Genomic DNA, 15,278 nt, shown 5'->3' on the forward strand with positions numbered 1-15,278 from the left:
AGGATAGCGTTCACCTCATGACAAAATTCCCATCTGTCCCCCCTCCTCTCTTTCCCACACACACAGACAAAAAAGCAAAATTATATTCCGGATTTTTAGGTGCCAGAACCAGGACGTAATTATTCGGTACGTCCTAGTAAGCAACTGCGGAATATATTGATCAACTTGGGTTTATGAACATGCGCCAAATAGACGTTGTAGAGTTGTTTTTGTATTAAGCCCCCCCCCCCCCCTTCGAAGTGCTACCACTGCGGGTAAGGGTTTGATCCTGATTCCTCGAGCTTAGCAGTGCACCGCCATAGGCACTACGTGACCACGGCAGGTTAGTCAGTTATCCCTAGCCTACCCTCGTCCTTGTGGTGAAAAGACGCTTGATTTGAATTAAAAAACAGAAAGCTTGCTCGCCGATCTGTCATCGGTTATGACTGCCTCATGTTTGATTCATTATAATGAGGGGACAATGGCAAGCCCATTTTTTTTATTCCTTAGTAGAACGGCATCCAGCTTTTGAAGCGACTGGCGCGGAATTCCTGGGTCTTATTGAGCCGGCCATAGTCAGATCATCAGCACCGCTCGAGGTGTTGGGTGGCCAGCTTTGGCTGTTGAGCAGTGCGGGAGCGCTGTTGGCCAACTATGCTCTTAGCCAGAGCGTTACGGGGACACAAAATCGCTTAACGCACTAAGAACGCATAATTAAAGGCCTCAAACGTGCTTCTTAGGAACAGTCGAGGCTGTGTACAGACACGTCTGATTTTGCAATACCTCGCTCTAATTCTTTGAACTTAGAATAAGGAATAAAATATATGGATGGGTAAGCAACATAGATAGACCGAAAACGACTTTGGCATCTACATTTGTTACGATATTGTCACGTGGGAGAATGCAGACGCGAAGCTATATACAAGTATATTTACCACTCAATACGCTGCTCTTGACAAAAAGCTAAAAGGTCGCGCTAGCCGCTAATTGTCCCACTGGTCGCTTCGTCGTTGGGAAAATGCGAGAAAACCCGTGTACTTAGAGTTAGCTGCACGTTAAAGAACCCCAGGTGGACCAAATTTCCGGAGTTCCCCACCACGGCATGCCCCACAATGAGATCGTTTCAATACGTCAAACCCCATAATTAAATTTTTAGAACTGACATTCTTACATTGAGTACAAACACATTCACAACAGAGCAAATCAAGGCACCGTGGCAGCAGTGTCCGATGCCTGCAGGGCCCTAGTCATAAACAGTACACGCACATAGAACGACACACAGGAACAAGCCGAAACTAAGTGTGATGATGGCACCCGTCTATTCCAAATGCGTCATCTATTTCACTGCAGAAAAATAGTGGCTGGGGTTCAACATGGCTTGAACGTAGCTATACGAGCGAAAGCGCGCTTAAGCATGATAATAATAATAATATTTGGGATTTTACGTGCCAAAACCACTTTCTGATTATGAGGCACGCCGTAGTGGAGGACTCCGGAAATTTTGACCACCTGGGGTTCTTTAACGTGCACCTAAATCTAAGCACACGGGTGTTTTCGCATTTCGCCCCCATCGAAATGCGGCCGCCGTGGCCGGGATTCGATCCCGCGACCTCGTGCTCAGCAGCCCAACACCATAGCCACTGAGCAACCACGGCGGGTGCGCTTAAGCATGATTAGACATGGTTTTGCTTCTTTGAATTTTACTTCTTCCAGAGGGGAAAAAGACTAGCAAATTTTCCAACTTAACTACTATCGTCATAGAAAGTAGGTTTGATCAATAATAATACACATAGATAAGTAAACCACTTTTTTCATTTCTTTTAGAATAGTGGCCTCCATCGCTCGCAGTGACTTGCACGGAAGTCCTGCGTCTGGTTGAAGGTATCGTGGTCCATCACCATCATAATGGGAAAACTCCGCGTGTACGGTGGCCATTGCTGGTTGTTCGGTAATTCTGGAACCCTGGAAGAAGAAAGATATTGTCCTTGTCACGGCAACTTATTTACGCAAAAAATAACAATAAGAGAAAGGGCAAGGCTTATAATGTGAGCAGTCCACGGCATCGGCGCATTTTTTGTTACAGTGAACCTGTATATGGCTAGGATCCCGGGTTTCCTTCACGGCCGTCGACAGAAAACTATCGCTATCGATAGCTCATACCCCTGTAAGCAAGCAAAAATGTAATGGCTCATACCCCCGTAAGGCAGATGCTACAACCACTCTGCAAAGGGCAGCGAACGGTGCATACAGTCTTTGGAATGACTCGTACAACACAAAGAACAACATACGTTTGAATAAAGAACAGGCTTAGAACAAGCATCCCAACCACATAATTCATGACAAGCTGCTTATGATATCAATGCGAAGCACGTGAGGCTCCCCGTATCCGTTGCCTGATCAGGATTACTGCTGCGCAAGCTGCCGCAACGACGCTAGCTTGCGACGTGGGGTGTGACGTCCCTAGCCTTTCGTATATAAAATGAGCAGCCTAGCAACTGATTTCAATGTTGTTGCGGCACCGCCATGGGTAGAGGCGTGCCTTCGGAATTAGGATTACTACCATTACTACCATTACATTAAAATAGCCCTACAACCATCACTCTAAAGCCATAAAGCATTGCACACAACCCTCAACAGTTGCTCTGGTGGTTTTCAGCACCTTCATTTTAAGTTTTATTTATTCACAAATACTGCAAATTGAGGACGACACAACGAGCTATGGAAAGAAGAATGATAGGTGTAACGTTAAGGGACAAGAAAAGAGCAGATTGGGTGAGGGAGCAAACGCGAGTTAATGACATCTTAGTTGACATGAAGAAAAAGAAATGGGCATGGGCAGGACATGTAATGAGGAGGCAAGATAACCGATGGTCATTAAGGGTTACGGACTGGATTCCAAGGGAAGGGAAGCGTAGCAGAGGGCGGCAGAAAGTTAGGTGGGCGGATGAGATTAAGAAATTTGCAGGGACGACATGGCCACAATTAGTACATTACCGGGGCTGTTGGAGAAGTATGCGAGAGGCCTTTGCCCTTCAGTGGGCGTAACAATGCTGATAATGATGATGATGATTAAGGGTTACGGACTGGATTCCAAGGGAAGGGAAGCGTAGCATGGGGAGGCAGAAAGTTAGGGTGGCGGATAAGATTAACAAGTTTGCAGGGACGACATGGCCACATTTAGTACATAACCGGGGTAGTTGGAGAAGTATGGGAGAGGCCTTTGCCCTGCAGTGGGCGTAACCAGGCTGATGATGATGATGATGATGGTCAAAAACAGAGGAGAACTGACCCAATATGATGGCGTAGCAACGCCAATTTCCGGCTTCACTTAGCCCCTCCTCAATTTTTATTCCCCCATGCTTGCCTCTACCCATTTCTACAGTACCGCATTATGTGCGTTAGTTTCTGGGAAAACAAGGTAGAAAAAATATTCCTTCCGAGTTCTCTCTCATGCTTGTTCACAATATCACTGAAGCAGTAACTTTTGGTACGCTGAAATATTATTTGTCATTTCCAATAGCGACGTTCAAAAGGCACATAAAGGTCCCCATACACTTCACTGTCATGTTTTTAGCATGCCGGCGGTTGTATACGGGCCGGCGAAATTCTGTGTTTGTAAGAGGTTCACTCTCTCTCTCTCTCTTTCTCTCTCTTTGGCGCTGAGACAAGGTAGCCTGTGCGCGCGTTTTGTGTCTCGTCGACAGATGGCACCACGCTGTCTGGTGCCTCCATCAGGCCCTTTACATCTTCTAGATGATCAGCGCGCTCTGTATCCCTGGCGTCTTTCGCTGCCGGTTATGCCACCTGCAGCCGCTTTTCTTCTAGCCGGGCAGTGTCTACATGTATTAGTGGACAGTATGGCGTAGTGCGCCGTGGTGCTGTGTGGGGGGTGTGCTGTTGAGAACATGCACTTTGTTAAGTCGACCCTTGTTTCAGTACAGAACTCCGCAGTTGCGAAAGTGGCGCTTACAGCTCTCAACATCGCTCTCAATTGTGGGAAGATGCATGAGCAAATAATATATTCCAACACATTCTGGTGGACTAATGCCACTACTGCAGTGGACTTTTTCCAATTAGCTTACCAGCCGTGTCCATCCCACACAAAAGAGATTAGTTTGGGGTCTGAAATATAAGGTTCAATTGGAACCGACGCTCCAGCAAACAATTCCGTTACAAATACAACAAGCAGTATTGAAATACCGCGTGTGGATTCATTGACTATTTGGTCAGGGCTAAGTTAAAACATTATGCCGGAATCTTTGCCATATTATTAGAGGATCCATAATTAATAGCATTCAAGTCAAATGTGGGAACATTGAAGTCAGCTGGTATTATTAAGTTATTACTGAGCCGCAAAATGTGATTATAAAATAAGGTGGTAGTCATGAGCCTGAGATCTTCGATACAACACACAGAGAAAAACATGAAGCACCAAAAACTGAATGTTTCGAAAGTAAACACTCATGCAAAAGAAATCACTCAGGAAGTGCGAATTCAAAGTGATACGTTGTAACGACGGTGACACCACTGCAAGGAGATTTCTGGCCACAATGGTCAAGCCATAGAGTTTCATACTAGAGTTAACTCTGGTGCTAGTGTCTACGGCAGCCATAAGCGCGATAGTTCAGCCGGCATGTTAATGTAGGGTAGTACACGGATTTGCCTAAACTTCCTCCTTGTGAGTCCTCAAGGCTTCTTGACACTGTAAACTCGTCTTTTTTTGCCAAAATACTGTGTAATAAATAATTACGTTGAATAAAAATAATCAAATGGTCCGACGGTAGGATTTCATTTGAACAGTGGACCTCTACCACAGAAGCCCGCTATACAAACCATCACGCCACGAACGTATACATCGAGAAGTAGCATAAAATGCTCTTGTGAGTTTCTCGCGGACAAGCCAGCGCATTGGGACGCTTGGCGTCTTTCGATTTGACTACTATTACAGGACGAACTACTGCAATTAGCAGCCATTGAACGTGTTTGCAGTCTTCGGCACTTAGAAACGCATAGACAGTCATAAGATAAAGTGTAACAAAGAAAGCCACAAGGACGTCGGAAATAACAAGCAGGAAGAACAGACAAATTCATGTATTACCCATCATTCCCATGGTGGCTCAACGGCTACAGCGCCATAGTTCCCTCTAGTAGTTATTGTAGGAAACTGTTTGAGTAAAGCTGATAACCAGGCGTTACGATCTCGCCTTGATAATGGCATCATGCCACTAAGACTCAGTTATCACACATATTTGTCCGTCATGTGTGAGCAAAATGTGTTGCAGTTTGTCGATTTTCTTAACTGCGCTTCGTGCGTTAAAACAATGTAACCGAAGATGGTGTTGCCCTACACGCTATCTGCCTTGATCAGTGCTTCTGTCTTGTGACGCGTCCCTACGCGCGTTTGATAAAACATCCCAGTATTACAGGGGTACTCTCAACACGAAGTTTGTCGGCAACAACAATTGCCTTTCTACCTCCCTCTTCATATTGTTTTGTCGTTGCCCAGAAAAGCCTTCCTTTACGTAAAGTGTGTGCACAGTAATCATACTGCCGATAAATATCTGACTCCCCGACATAGCGCGGACGTCGTCGTCGTCCCTCGTAAGCGAGCAGAGGAGCGCAGCGAAAGAACAAAGCGAACGCGGTACGCAGACGGGGATGAAAGGTGCGAGGAGGAATGCGGAGGAGGAGATGCAGCGGAACCATGAGGCTGAAAGCGGGAGAGGATACTCTGTAGAAAGAGTGAGAGGAAAAGCGCCACAGTTGCCCGCATCGTCTGGGAGGTCTGTCGGCGGCGGCTGCTGCGAATCGCACCCGCGCGTCACCCACGCGCTCGCTCTCGCGGTCTCACGATTAGCGAGGCAGTGGCGCCACACTTCGCTCCGTCCGCAACCGGCTGCATGAGACGGATTGCCCGTGACAGCCAATATATCGCGAAATGAAAACACATGTAGAGCTGCGTTCAAATTTCGCATTAGGTAGCATCGCAATCGTTGGTGAAGTTGTCGGCTTGTTTTCAGGTTTTTATTTTATGACGTGACTCAAAAGGCCTCAAACCATGTCCGTTTCTTCCGAACAGCAACTACGCACCTGCTAGGAGGTGCTGAACAGCGCACCGAACAGCACCATGAAAGGCGCCATGACGAAGTCGAGGGCATTCTGCAGCAGAGATGCTTCCGCCACGGTTGAACAAAAAATAATTTTTTGAGAGGATACATGGTGATTTAAAATGAAAACACTCTTGGCTGAAGAAATAAGTGCGTGCTTACTATTCAAACACAAGCAGAAAAATACACTGCAATTAGGAAATCAAGAGCAACTCCTTGTCTGCCGCGAAGTGATCTATGCGTAATGGTTTTCCACAGTAAACGCTAGCCACAATGTCGAAAATAACAGTCTGATCTTGATCGACAAGCCTCGATCTTTTTCGCAGTCACCCTGCACAATTTAATGTACATATTGTATTCTGTTTAACCAGTGAATTAGTTAAGATACACCTAAATAACGATCAGCCGAAGCACTCCGTACAGGTGGTGAACAAGAGAAGCTTAATCGTGCGGCCCCGGTGTTTATCGCTGGGTAAATCCCGACAGTTTATTTCTCATTTATGTTCTTCTTCTTTTTCGTATCATTATTATTATTATTATTACATCTGAATTATTCTCAAGTATTTCTCAATTATGGGTTACGTGTTTGTGTTCTTAGTAAATAATAATTAATCACGACGACGAACGCGGGAGCAGTGGCACGAGCACGTTTGCGCAGTATCGCCGAGGGGCACCAACGAGCCAGCTGTGGAAGAAGACGACGATGCTGGAGCAAATGCTGATGATAGTTTTTCTTGTATACACGGACACGATACTGGAGAAAGTAGCCCTTAACAGCTTCGCTGTAAAAATACTGATAGGAAATTTCCCCGTTGTTTTTTTTTCAATCTGTAGCTATGGACCGAGTGAGCATACCATGAAGTACTGATGCTGCTAGTGTGCAAAAATATCTAATTACATCGCATAAGGCGAATTTATAAGCAGCATCGCTCAACTGGAGAGCGTGCCATGCATGTTAATCCAGAAGCATGCACTAGCAGTTACTAAAGGAAAAGGATTGATGAACGTTTTCACATCCATGACACTTCCTATGAAGCCACCACATGGCACGCATCTGTGATGAGGATGAACAACGCTTGCTGTGGCTCGAGAACGAGTTCACTGTTCATATACTACAGGAGGTTCAAATAAGATCAGTCGCGTGAAGGAGTGGCACTCGGGGAAGAAGCTATACGAACTTTGCTTAATACAGTACAATTTACTCGAAAAGCACCAGCCATCGCTCTGCAGAAAAGTGTTTATCTGCTGAAGAGGGAACATTTGGCAGAGTTGGACTCGTATGCCGCGGAAACAAATTGACCGCTGTCCTTGATCAAATTGCGCAATCTAAGTAACGTAGCTTGAATATAGCCAACATGTCCAACATCAGTGCGGAACAACTAGCCATTAACATGTCTGGAAAGCAAATTGACGACCTGAGGGAAAGTCAAACAACCGCTCCGCAGTCGCTGACCTAATGTGGCTTGTCACATGTAGGTGGCTGCATTGACAAGTTATTAGTTGATTTTTGTAGTGGATTTTGTGCCAGCGTGTAAGAATAATGATCTCCGTACGCTTTCATTCAAGGCCGAAAAGGAGTGGCTTGTTTTGTCGAAGGCCAGAGCTTCTGTTTCAGAACAAGCTATTGAGTTTGTATGAGACCGTTTCATAACACCAGCCAATGGCGATTATGCTCGAAGCTTTAAGCTGCATAATAAGCCTAAGTTTGACTGTGCACTAATATGACGGTTGAATGTAACAATGGCAACCCCGAAAAGGGGCAATCAAGGAGCACTGATTGTGAAAGAAGTCCTCATACTACCTGTATGGTATACCACAAGCTGTCAACCACAAACACACTCCTTCCGGTCACTTGCACAAGCGATGGAATCATTATGTGGGCTAGCTACAGCCAGATGACATTTAACAAAGAGATAGCGCGACATTGCGCTCTATAGAGTGGTCCAATGTTTATCTTTGTTTGTCCGGAATGCTGCTGAAATGCCCACTGCCAACGGAATGGTCAATGTTCATTATATTAGCACCCCCCCCCTTTACGCCTTATATTACCCATTACAGAGGTATTGCAATGTAGCCATGGTCTATGCGTGATTGCAGTCCAAGTGTTGAATCATCCCTCGACCGCAAAGTAGGAAGCAAATACATTTGAAAAACAAACCAAACTCATCTAAAATATTTCGTACAGCTGAGCTGTAATGCTGAATATATTTTTCCTAGGCAACTGGGACTCTTTTACGGGTACGGGGGATGCTTAATAAATAAATGTGCTTATTACACTGCATAAAGTGAAGCTTAGTAGTTGAAGACCTCAATAACAGAATGCGTCGAAATAACCTTATTTTAAAAGGAATCCGTGAGCAATTTTCAGAGTCATGGAAGGACACGGAATATGTTACGGAGTTAGAAAATTGAGCGTGCGCATAGAATAGGGATGAAAATGCCAGAGTACCCTCGGCCGATGATTGTGAAGTTCCTCCACTTCAATGACAAAATTCTGATGCACTGACAAAAGTCAAAGGTGCACTGATAAATGCACCTAAACAGGAAGAACTAAAATCACCACGTGTTTAGATTGAAGAAGCCTTTTCCCACAGGGCGTATTTTATAAGACAGAAGCTAAGAGACTTAGCTTGTACGAAGTGAACGCCTGGCTACAAATTCAAGCTTGTATTTCAAAAGATTGTCCTAGACAACAAACTTTACATCCTCGACCGTACCACAAGAAGGCTAGTGGCCCTTGCGAAGCACCATGCACCCTCTAAAATCCGGTGACGAAAACACGAAAGCCAGGACGCTTCTATGTGAATTCTTCTGTCAGACTTCCGTTGTCTGTATCACAAGTGAGATCATCTGTGTCGTTATGTTGAATCATTTTCAGCAGATACAGTTTTAGAAACAGAAACCTGGCTATCACCCGATAGTGCATACTGCGAGTTGTCATTATCTCGTCAATTTACGCTATTCTGAAGATATAGGGTGAAGTTGTGAGGTGACGGTGCGCTAATCGGCAGTAAAAACATTATGGAAGCGTACATTCTTTACATTCATTCGTGCCTGGAAATTTTGGGGGCGGCCCTATGGTTGTCCTCACGCGTCACCTGTGTAAGTCGCGTCTGTTATGGCCCACCTGATTCATCGGAGAGATTTTCAGAGTGCCTGAACTTTTCTCCAAAACAAGTACCCAACTTCTTCAATAAATTTAGCTGTCCATTTCAATTTTCCACCTATTTAATGGAAGTCGCGCAGGCCAGTAGGCAGCTCAATGAAGCGTGAATGTCAAGATTTTTGCGACGTACTGTCGTCATTTGAATTACACCATGTGGTTTCTGGCTCAACACGTGGAAATTCACTTTTAGATTTTCTATTAACTACAGAGCCAAACAGTATAGCTGTGAATGTCCTGAATGACATGAACGACTACACTATCTTGCCTTGAGGATTCGTATGCGAGCCAAAAAAACACCCTTATGCATCCCATGTATGAGGATATCGTTACATCCATCCATCCATCCATCCATCCATCGATACATACATTCATACATACATACATACATACATACATAAATAATACATACATACATACATACATACATACATACATACATACATACATACATACATACATACATACATACATACATGCATACATAAATACATAGACACACACACACACACACACACAAACACACATGCGTTCCTAGGGAAAGGAAAGACTAAGAGGGGAGTCGAGATAACGGAGGCCTTTTATATTAGAAAGGTCGGACATAGCTGTGCAAGTGCGCCATCTAGCGCTTTATTAGGAAGAGAAATGCCATTTTTTGCATGGTAGGCTATGACTGTGTAATGTATACGTATCTGGGGGCGGGGGGGGGGGGGGGGCGTGTACCCATGCATATTCTGAGGAATAAAAGTAAAAGCTGGCATGCTTCAGATAAAAAGTCATTACTTTGTCAGCGCTTGATCTGAGTTATTCGTATCTCTGCGTATTCCTGTTTTACTCGAGTTGTTGAAACTTAGTTATAACGTTTACAAACACACGGGGCGAAAATGCATTATATCGTCTGAAAACTAGATCGTACGTTTCCTTCCCATTCGGGTCAGCCAATCGTGTTACACTCTGAGCACGAAGGTGCTGGGAGTGTAACAACACTTGTGTTTTGACATTTAGGTGCACTTTGCAGAACTGAAAGCAGTCAATGTAATGGGGAGTGCATACTCCATGACGGTGTTCATGATTACTTCAGTCCTATGCACTTTCAGTAGGTGAAAGCAAATACCTTATAATTCAGTTGAATGTATGCCTCCGGACATGCTCACACAAAACATAGATTGGCTCTTAGTCAACGAAAGGTGAGAAACCGCAACAAACCCATTTTCAGAGAAGGTGGCCACCATCCGCATGAAGGCCTCACTCATACGGCCGTCCGGCGATGCTGGATCCGCGGCGTACTTCTCTCCGAAAACGAACGGTATTTCGAAGGAATGGGGCGTCCCCATCCAGCCAGGCAGAGTGGCTGTCGCCGACTTGTGGGCGAAGACGTAGGCGAACACTTTTCCTCCCCGTTCGCTGTGCTTGTCTGCCATGAACCGTAACGGGCAGTTGAAAACCCTGTCCGACGTGAAGTCGACGTACTGCCTCCTCAGAGCGTTGTTGTCGCCTTGCGGTGCGTCGTCAACATACATTCGTAGCACGTCTGGTGTGTCTTGCTTCCACAGACGTGACAAACAGGCTTCAAGAGACTCAGCGATTCTATTTTGAGACACTGAAACAAGGTCTTCCGCTAGGAGGTCAGGCAATGGCGGGAACAGAAATAAGATAGCCGCTTCGTCGGAAGCGACTCCCGCCATGACATCGACAGGCGTGAAAAAACCACGCTTCATTGCCTCTATTGGATTCCTGGGGAGGAAGGCGTCGTGATAGGTTGGAAAGAAAGACATAAGTTTGGGGGCCACACTCTGTCCAGCCGCGGCAACGAGCTCCTCTGTGGACTTGTTGCGGAGGCAATTTATGATATTCTGTGGATTGGAAGACAGGTCGATCGTACCCCCCTCGGAGCAGCCGACGATGGCAGCCACCTTGTCACCCTTGACCATGCTCTCATGAACCGTGTCCCATACATCAATGCTGAACATAGTGCCACTCATCAAGAGTGCTCTCTTGAAGAGACGCTCGCTCATCGGTGACATGATGTGTGCGTGCACGCTCATTGACCCCGCACTCTCTCCGAACAACGTGACTTGTTGTGGGTCACCTCCGAAAAATTCTATGTTCCGCTGCACCCACTTCAATGCCATGACTTGGTCTAGAAGACCGACGTTCCCCGGCGCATCTGTGGAGTTCGCGTTCAGGAAGCCCAGGATGCTTAAGCGGTAATTCATGGACACCACAAGGACCTCCGCAAACGCAGTCAACACGGCTCCGCTGTAGTTCGCCTCATTGGCGCTGCCGAACGTGAAGCCCCCTCCATGGATCCAGATCAAGACCGGTCGACTCGAGCTGGCGTTTCTGGCGAGCTCGGGGACCCATACGTTGAGATGAAGGCAGTCCTCCGTAATGTTGAGGTGTTCCATGCCGAAGCCGGGAAAGGGTACCTGCACATCAAAAACGTAGGCACCCGAGGTGTGTAATGTGTGCGTAACATCGTGTAATGCTCGCAGTGAGTTTTGATATTGATCAGACACTGACGCTGGAATAAACTTAAGGGCACCAGTACAAATTTCATCAGTTATGCCCATAACGGCGAACATCTACCGCGACAAAATTACTCGCATCCTATTTCCACTTTGGACAGTTTACAAGCAGATTAGAGGCGTGATACAAGAAGGTATTTAGAGTAGAATCATCATCATCGTCATCCTACTTATGCTTACTTCAAGGTGGAGGCTTCTCCCGGCGATCTCCAATTACCCCGCTTTAGCGCAATCGACACTATGTCACGTCTGCAAATTTCCTGACTTCTTAACACTTAGCAACGTGCTGTACTTTCTTGCTTACTTGCTTTCTCTAGGCGCTTATTTTGTAATTGTAGTAGACCATCTCTCACCTCTGTTGTGCATCACATATGGTCAAGCCATCTCCATTTCTTTTTCTTAATATGAACCATAATATCGGTTACGAAAGTTCGCTCTTTAATCAACACCGCTGTCTTGCTATGTCTTAAAGATATGCCTACATTTTGCGTTGAATCACTCGTTGACTGCTTCGCGAGCTTCTTTGCTAACCCCACATTTTCTTCCATTCCTTAGTGCAGGTAGAATGCATTGATTGCAGGCTGGCAGTCATGATTTGGTAATGCCTGCGCTATGCGGTCTGTCTCATCAGCATTCTTTTGTAAACTTATTTCCTTTTGCCCCGCTCACCTGTGAGTAATTAGTATTGTAAATGTTACTTTTGGATATATTTTAGAGGTTGGGTGTTAATCACAAATTCTCGTGCTCTACAATTCTCAATTGTAGTCAGCATGTTTGGAAACTGTTTTCAAACGCACTCTTACACTTTATCAGCTAATGTACTCAATAATTTCTTGCTAGTCATTTACAGCAATGGTGGAAAAGAGAGTGTCATTTGCAGACGGCACGTGGAAGATATGGTCTCCTTTGATCATCACTCCTAACTGTTGCCACTCTAACCACCCTAAAGCTCCTAAGCATGCAGTGAATAAAATTGTAGAAGTTGTCTGTACGTGCCTGCCTGACCCTTTTCTTGTTTAGTATTTTTCCGCTTCTTTGTGAAGAATTGAAGTGGTTGAGTATTATTTATACACATTCACAAGGATATTTACATGTGATTCCCGTACTCCTTGACTAGACAGCGCCGCGGTGACTGATTGTATCCTTACTGAAGCGAACGCCGTCCTGTAATCTGTGATATCAACTAGGAGCAGTACTACACCCCAGACTTCTTAATTACTCGTGGATTACTACATGGATCTGATCCGCTGTGACATATCCATTCCTTAGTCGGTTTGCACTTATGGCTCAATGTTCTTTGGGTCGATTGGCTTCAGTAGGGTAGAATTTAACAAATATATCGCCTGAATGCATGTCATGCTGTCTCAAATATTATATTTTCACCTTCCCAATTTCTTCTTCCTTTATTTAAATGCACAGACCATTTGTAACTCCCATGTGGAGCGACATATTTCAGAACAAGCTTGGTACGGAGTAGGAAGCCAATTTTTCTGAGCTTGTTGAATATATTTTTAGGTACGTAGATAATTTCTGTATTGCCCCGTAACGTGACTAATGCCTAACGCCATGTCGCATAAACTTGAAGAAAAATAGAGAGACAAGGCATCAAGTTAAATATTTTTTATTTGCCCTATGGTTATTAGTTACAGTTCATCGAACCAAGACAGCCCTTTAACACGCATCATGTCTGCTTGTATCAACTACTCAGATAAGTTAATGCTATTCTTGTTTACAGTTAAGTGCCCTTGAAACTGGCGAAAATAGGAATCGTGCAGGTTCAACATAGAAAAAGTTGTGCGAACCCCTAACAGAATTGACCTTACATTCACAGGTCGATAAGTCACAACAAGCTAGCTATGCGCAGACTGTTACCACATTAGAATGTGCTAAATCTATTAAGAAATTGAAAGGCACCCAGAGAAATGTGCGCAGCCTTAGAGATGATTGTAAAACAAAATTTGCAGTTATTCCGTACCTACGCAGGATAACTTATAAAGTGAAGCCTCTAGGAGCTGGACTTAATATTGACGTCCTGTTTCAACGTATTTTTCCCGTGATCATAGAAAGTTCCATAGCTTTACTACTCTACACAGCGAAGAATTTCTGAAATATATTTCATGCACTCTGTTACAGTGGAGCTGTTAGAGCCTCGCTGGGTTTCTCTTGACGTCCGCAGCTTACCCGAGTTAGGGGAGAGAGAGCTACGAGAGTGAAATGAAAGTATAAAAATAGCATTGCGCAGCACAGCGACGCGGCGAGAGCGGGCGGAGCCTAGCGTGGGAGAAGGTGCGGTGCGTACGCGAGCGTGGAACGCAGCCCAGATGCGTGCCCTCTCCTGTGGCGCGCGAGGCAGGGGGGTGAGGCGAGTGAGGTGGGGTGTTCTCCTCCGGCTGCTGCTAGGGTGCCTAGATGTCCGCCTCACCCGCCGCTCCATACAGCGTTGAGACAACCGCAGCGTCTACTACGGAGTTGGCCACGCGGATCGCGGACGCCGAAGTGGACGCCTTTAGGTTGTTTCACAATGCGCAATTGGGACGAAAAAAATCGTTCTGCCGCGCAGGTCACAAATCGATTTTCACTGGCAGCGTTCACATGCGTCTGCGACAGCGCGATTTCCGTCGCAGCGATCCGCAATGCTGCCCCTTGCTCACGAACTATCCATGCCTGTACCATTAAATAAAAACAACATGGAAACTTGTCATGTATTACATTTTTTCTATTATTCTTCTATAATAGAATAAGTACACCATATTTTAACGTTTATTAGCGTTGAGACTTCACTATAGTTTGGAGATGCGAGGAGTGAGACGTTGCACAACACCGCAAGTATGAGCGTGCGGCTCGTACAGCGTCGGTGGGGTGGTTTCGTTTAGTACACTCTAGTTTCGTTGTTGCTATGGAAGCCACAACTTTTTTCCTGGAGGAGTATTTGCTTTTGCAGAAGAACAAGGTACTATTGAGTGTGCAAGTACAAGCAGCTGGCACAATTTGTAGCGATGAGGAGGTTGACGACGGTGGCGATGAAGTGGGCACGTGCCTTATGTTGAGGCAGCGTCCACTCCCGACCTCGATAGCGCGCAGCTTCATCTTTTAAACGAATCGTGTAAGCGTAAGACGCAGTAAAATGCTTATGAAGGTCCTGAGCCGCAGGCGCTGGTGGGCACGCCCTACTAAAACTTAACGAAAACAGGTGCGCGACATTGCTCCACAGAGCTAACAACGCGCCGTAAAACAGGAGAGTGCCTATTTTGACGGCGCTTTGTTTCTTCCCACATTGCCCCTCCCACATCGCGCCGATCTCTGAGACTCAGCGACGGCATGACCAAATTGTTGGAGTCCAGCCGCGGAGAACCCATGATGTTGCGGCGGTCGCTGAGCGACGGAATTCTCTGTATCGCTGACTGAAAATCGCGCCATGCGAAACAACCTTTTGGCGGAAACCTTAGGGACGCGTTGCCGGCACTCGTGTGTCGTGTTTGTAACTTGGCACTATTCTACTGG

The 15,278-nt window shown here is 45.7% G+C and overlaps 1 protein-coding gene across 1 annotated transcript in view; it reads right to left on the minus strand.

The window, feature by feature from the left end:
* Nucleotides 1-1,773: 1,773 nt before the first annotated feature.
* LOC142564054 (acetylcholinesterase-like) overlaps nt 1,774-15,278 on the minus strand; it is a 48,418-nt gene continuing 34,913 nt past the window's right edge. Inside the window, exons 3-4 of the mRNA XM_075674872.1 lie at nt 10,456-11,678; nt 1,774-1,941 (exon numbers count right to left, since the gene is read on the minus strand). Of these exons, the coding sequence (XP_075530987.1) occupies nt 1,800-1,941; nt 10,456-11,678 (1,365 nt within the window). The 3' untranslated portion in view covers nt 1,774-1,799. The remainder of the gene's footprint in view (nt 1,942-10,455; nt 11,679-15,278) is intronic.

This window comes from Dermacentor variabilis, chromosome 11 (assembly GCF_050947875.1).
Source record: "Dermacentor variabilis isolate Ectoservices chromosome 11, ASM5094787v1, whole genome shotgun sequence".
Classification (NCBI taxonomy): domain Eukaryota; kingdom Metazoa; phylum Arthropoda; class Arachnida; order Ixodida; family Ixodidae; genus Dermacentor; species Dermacentor variabilis.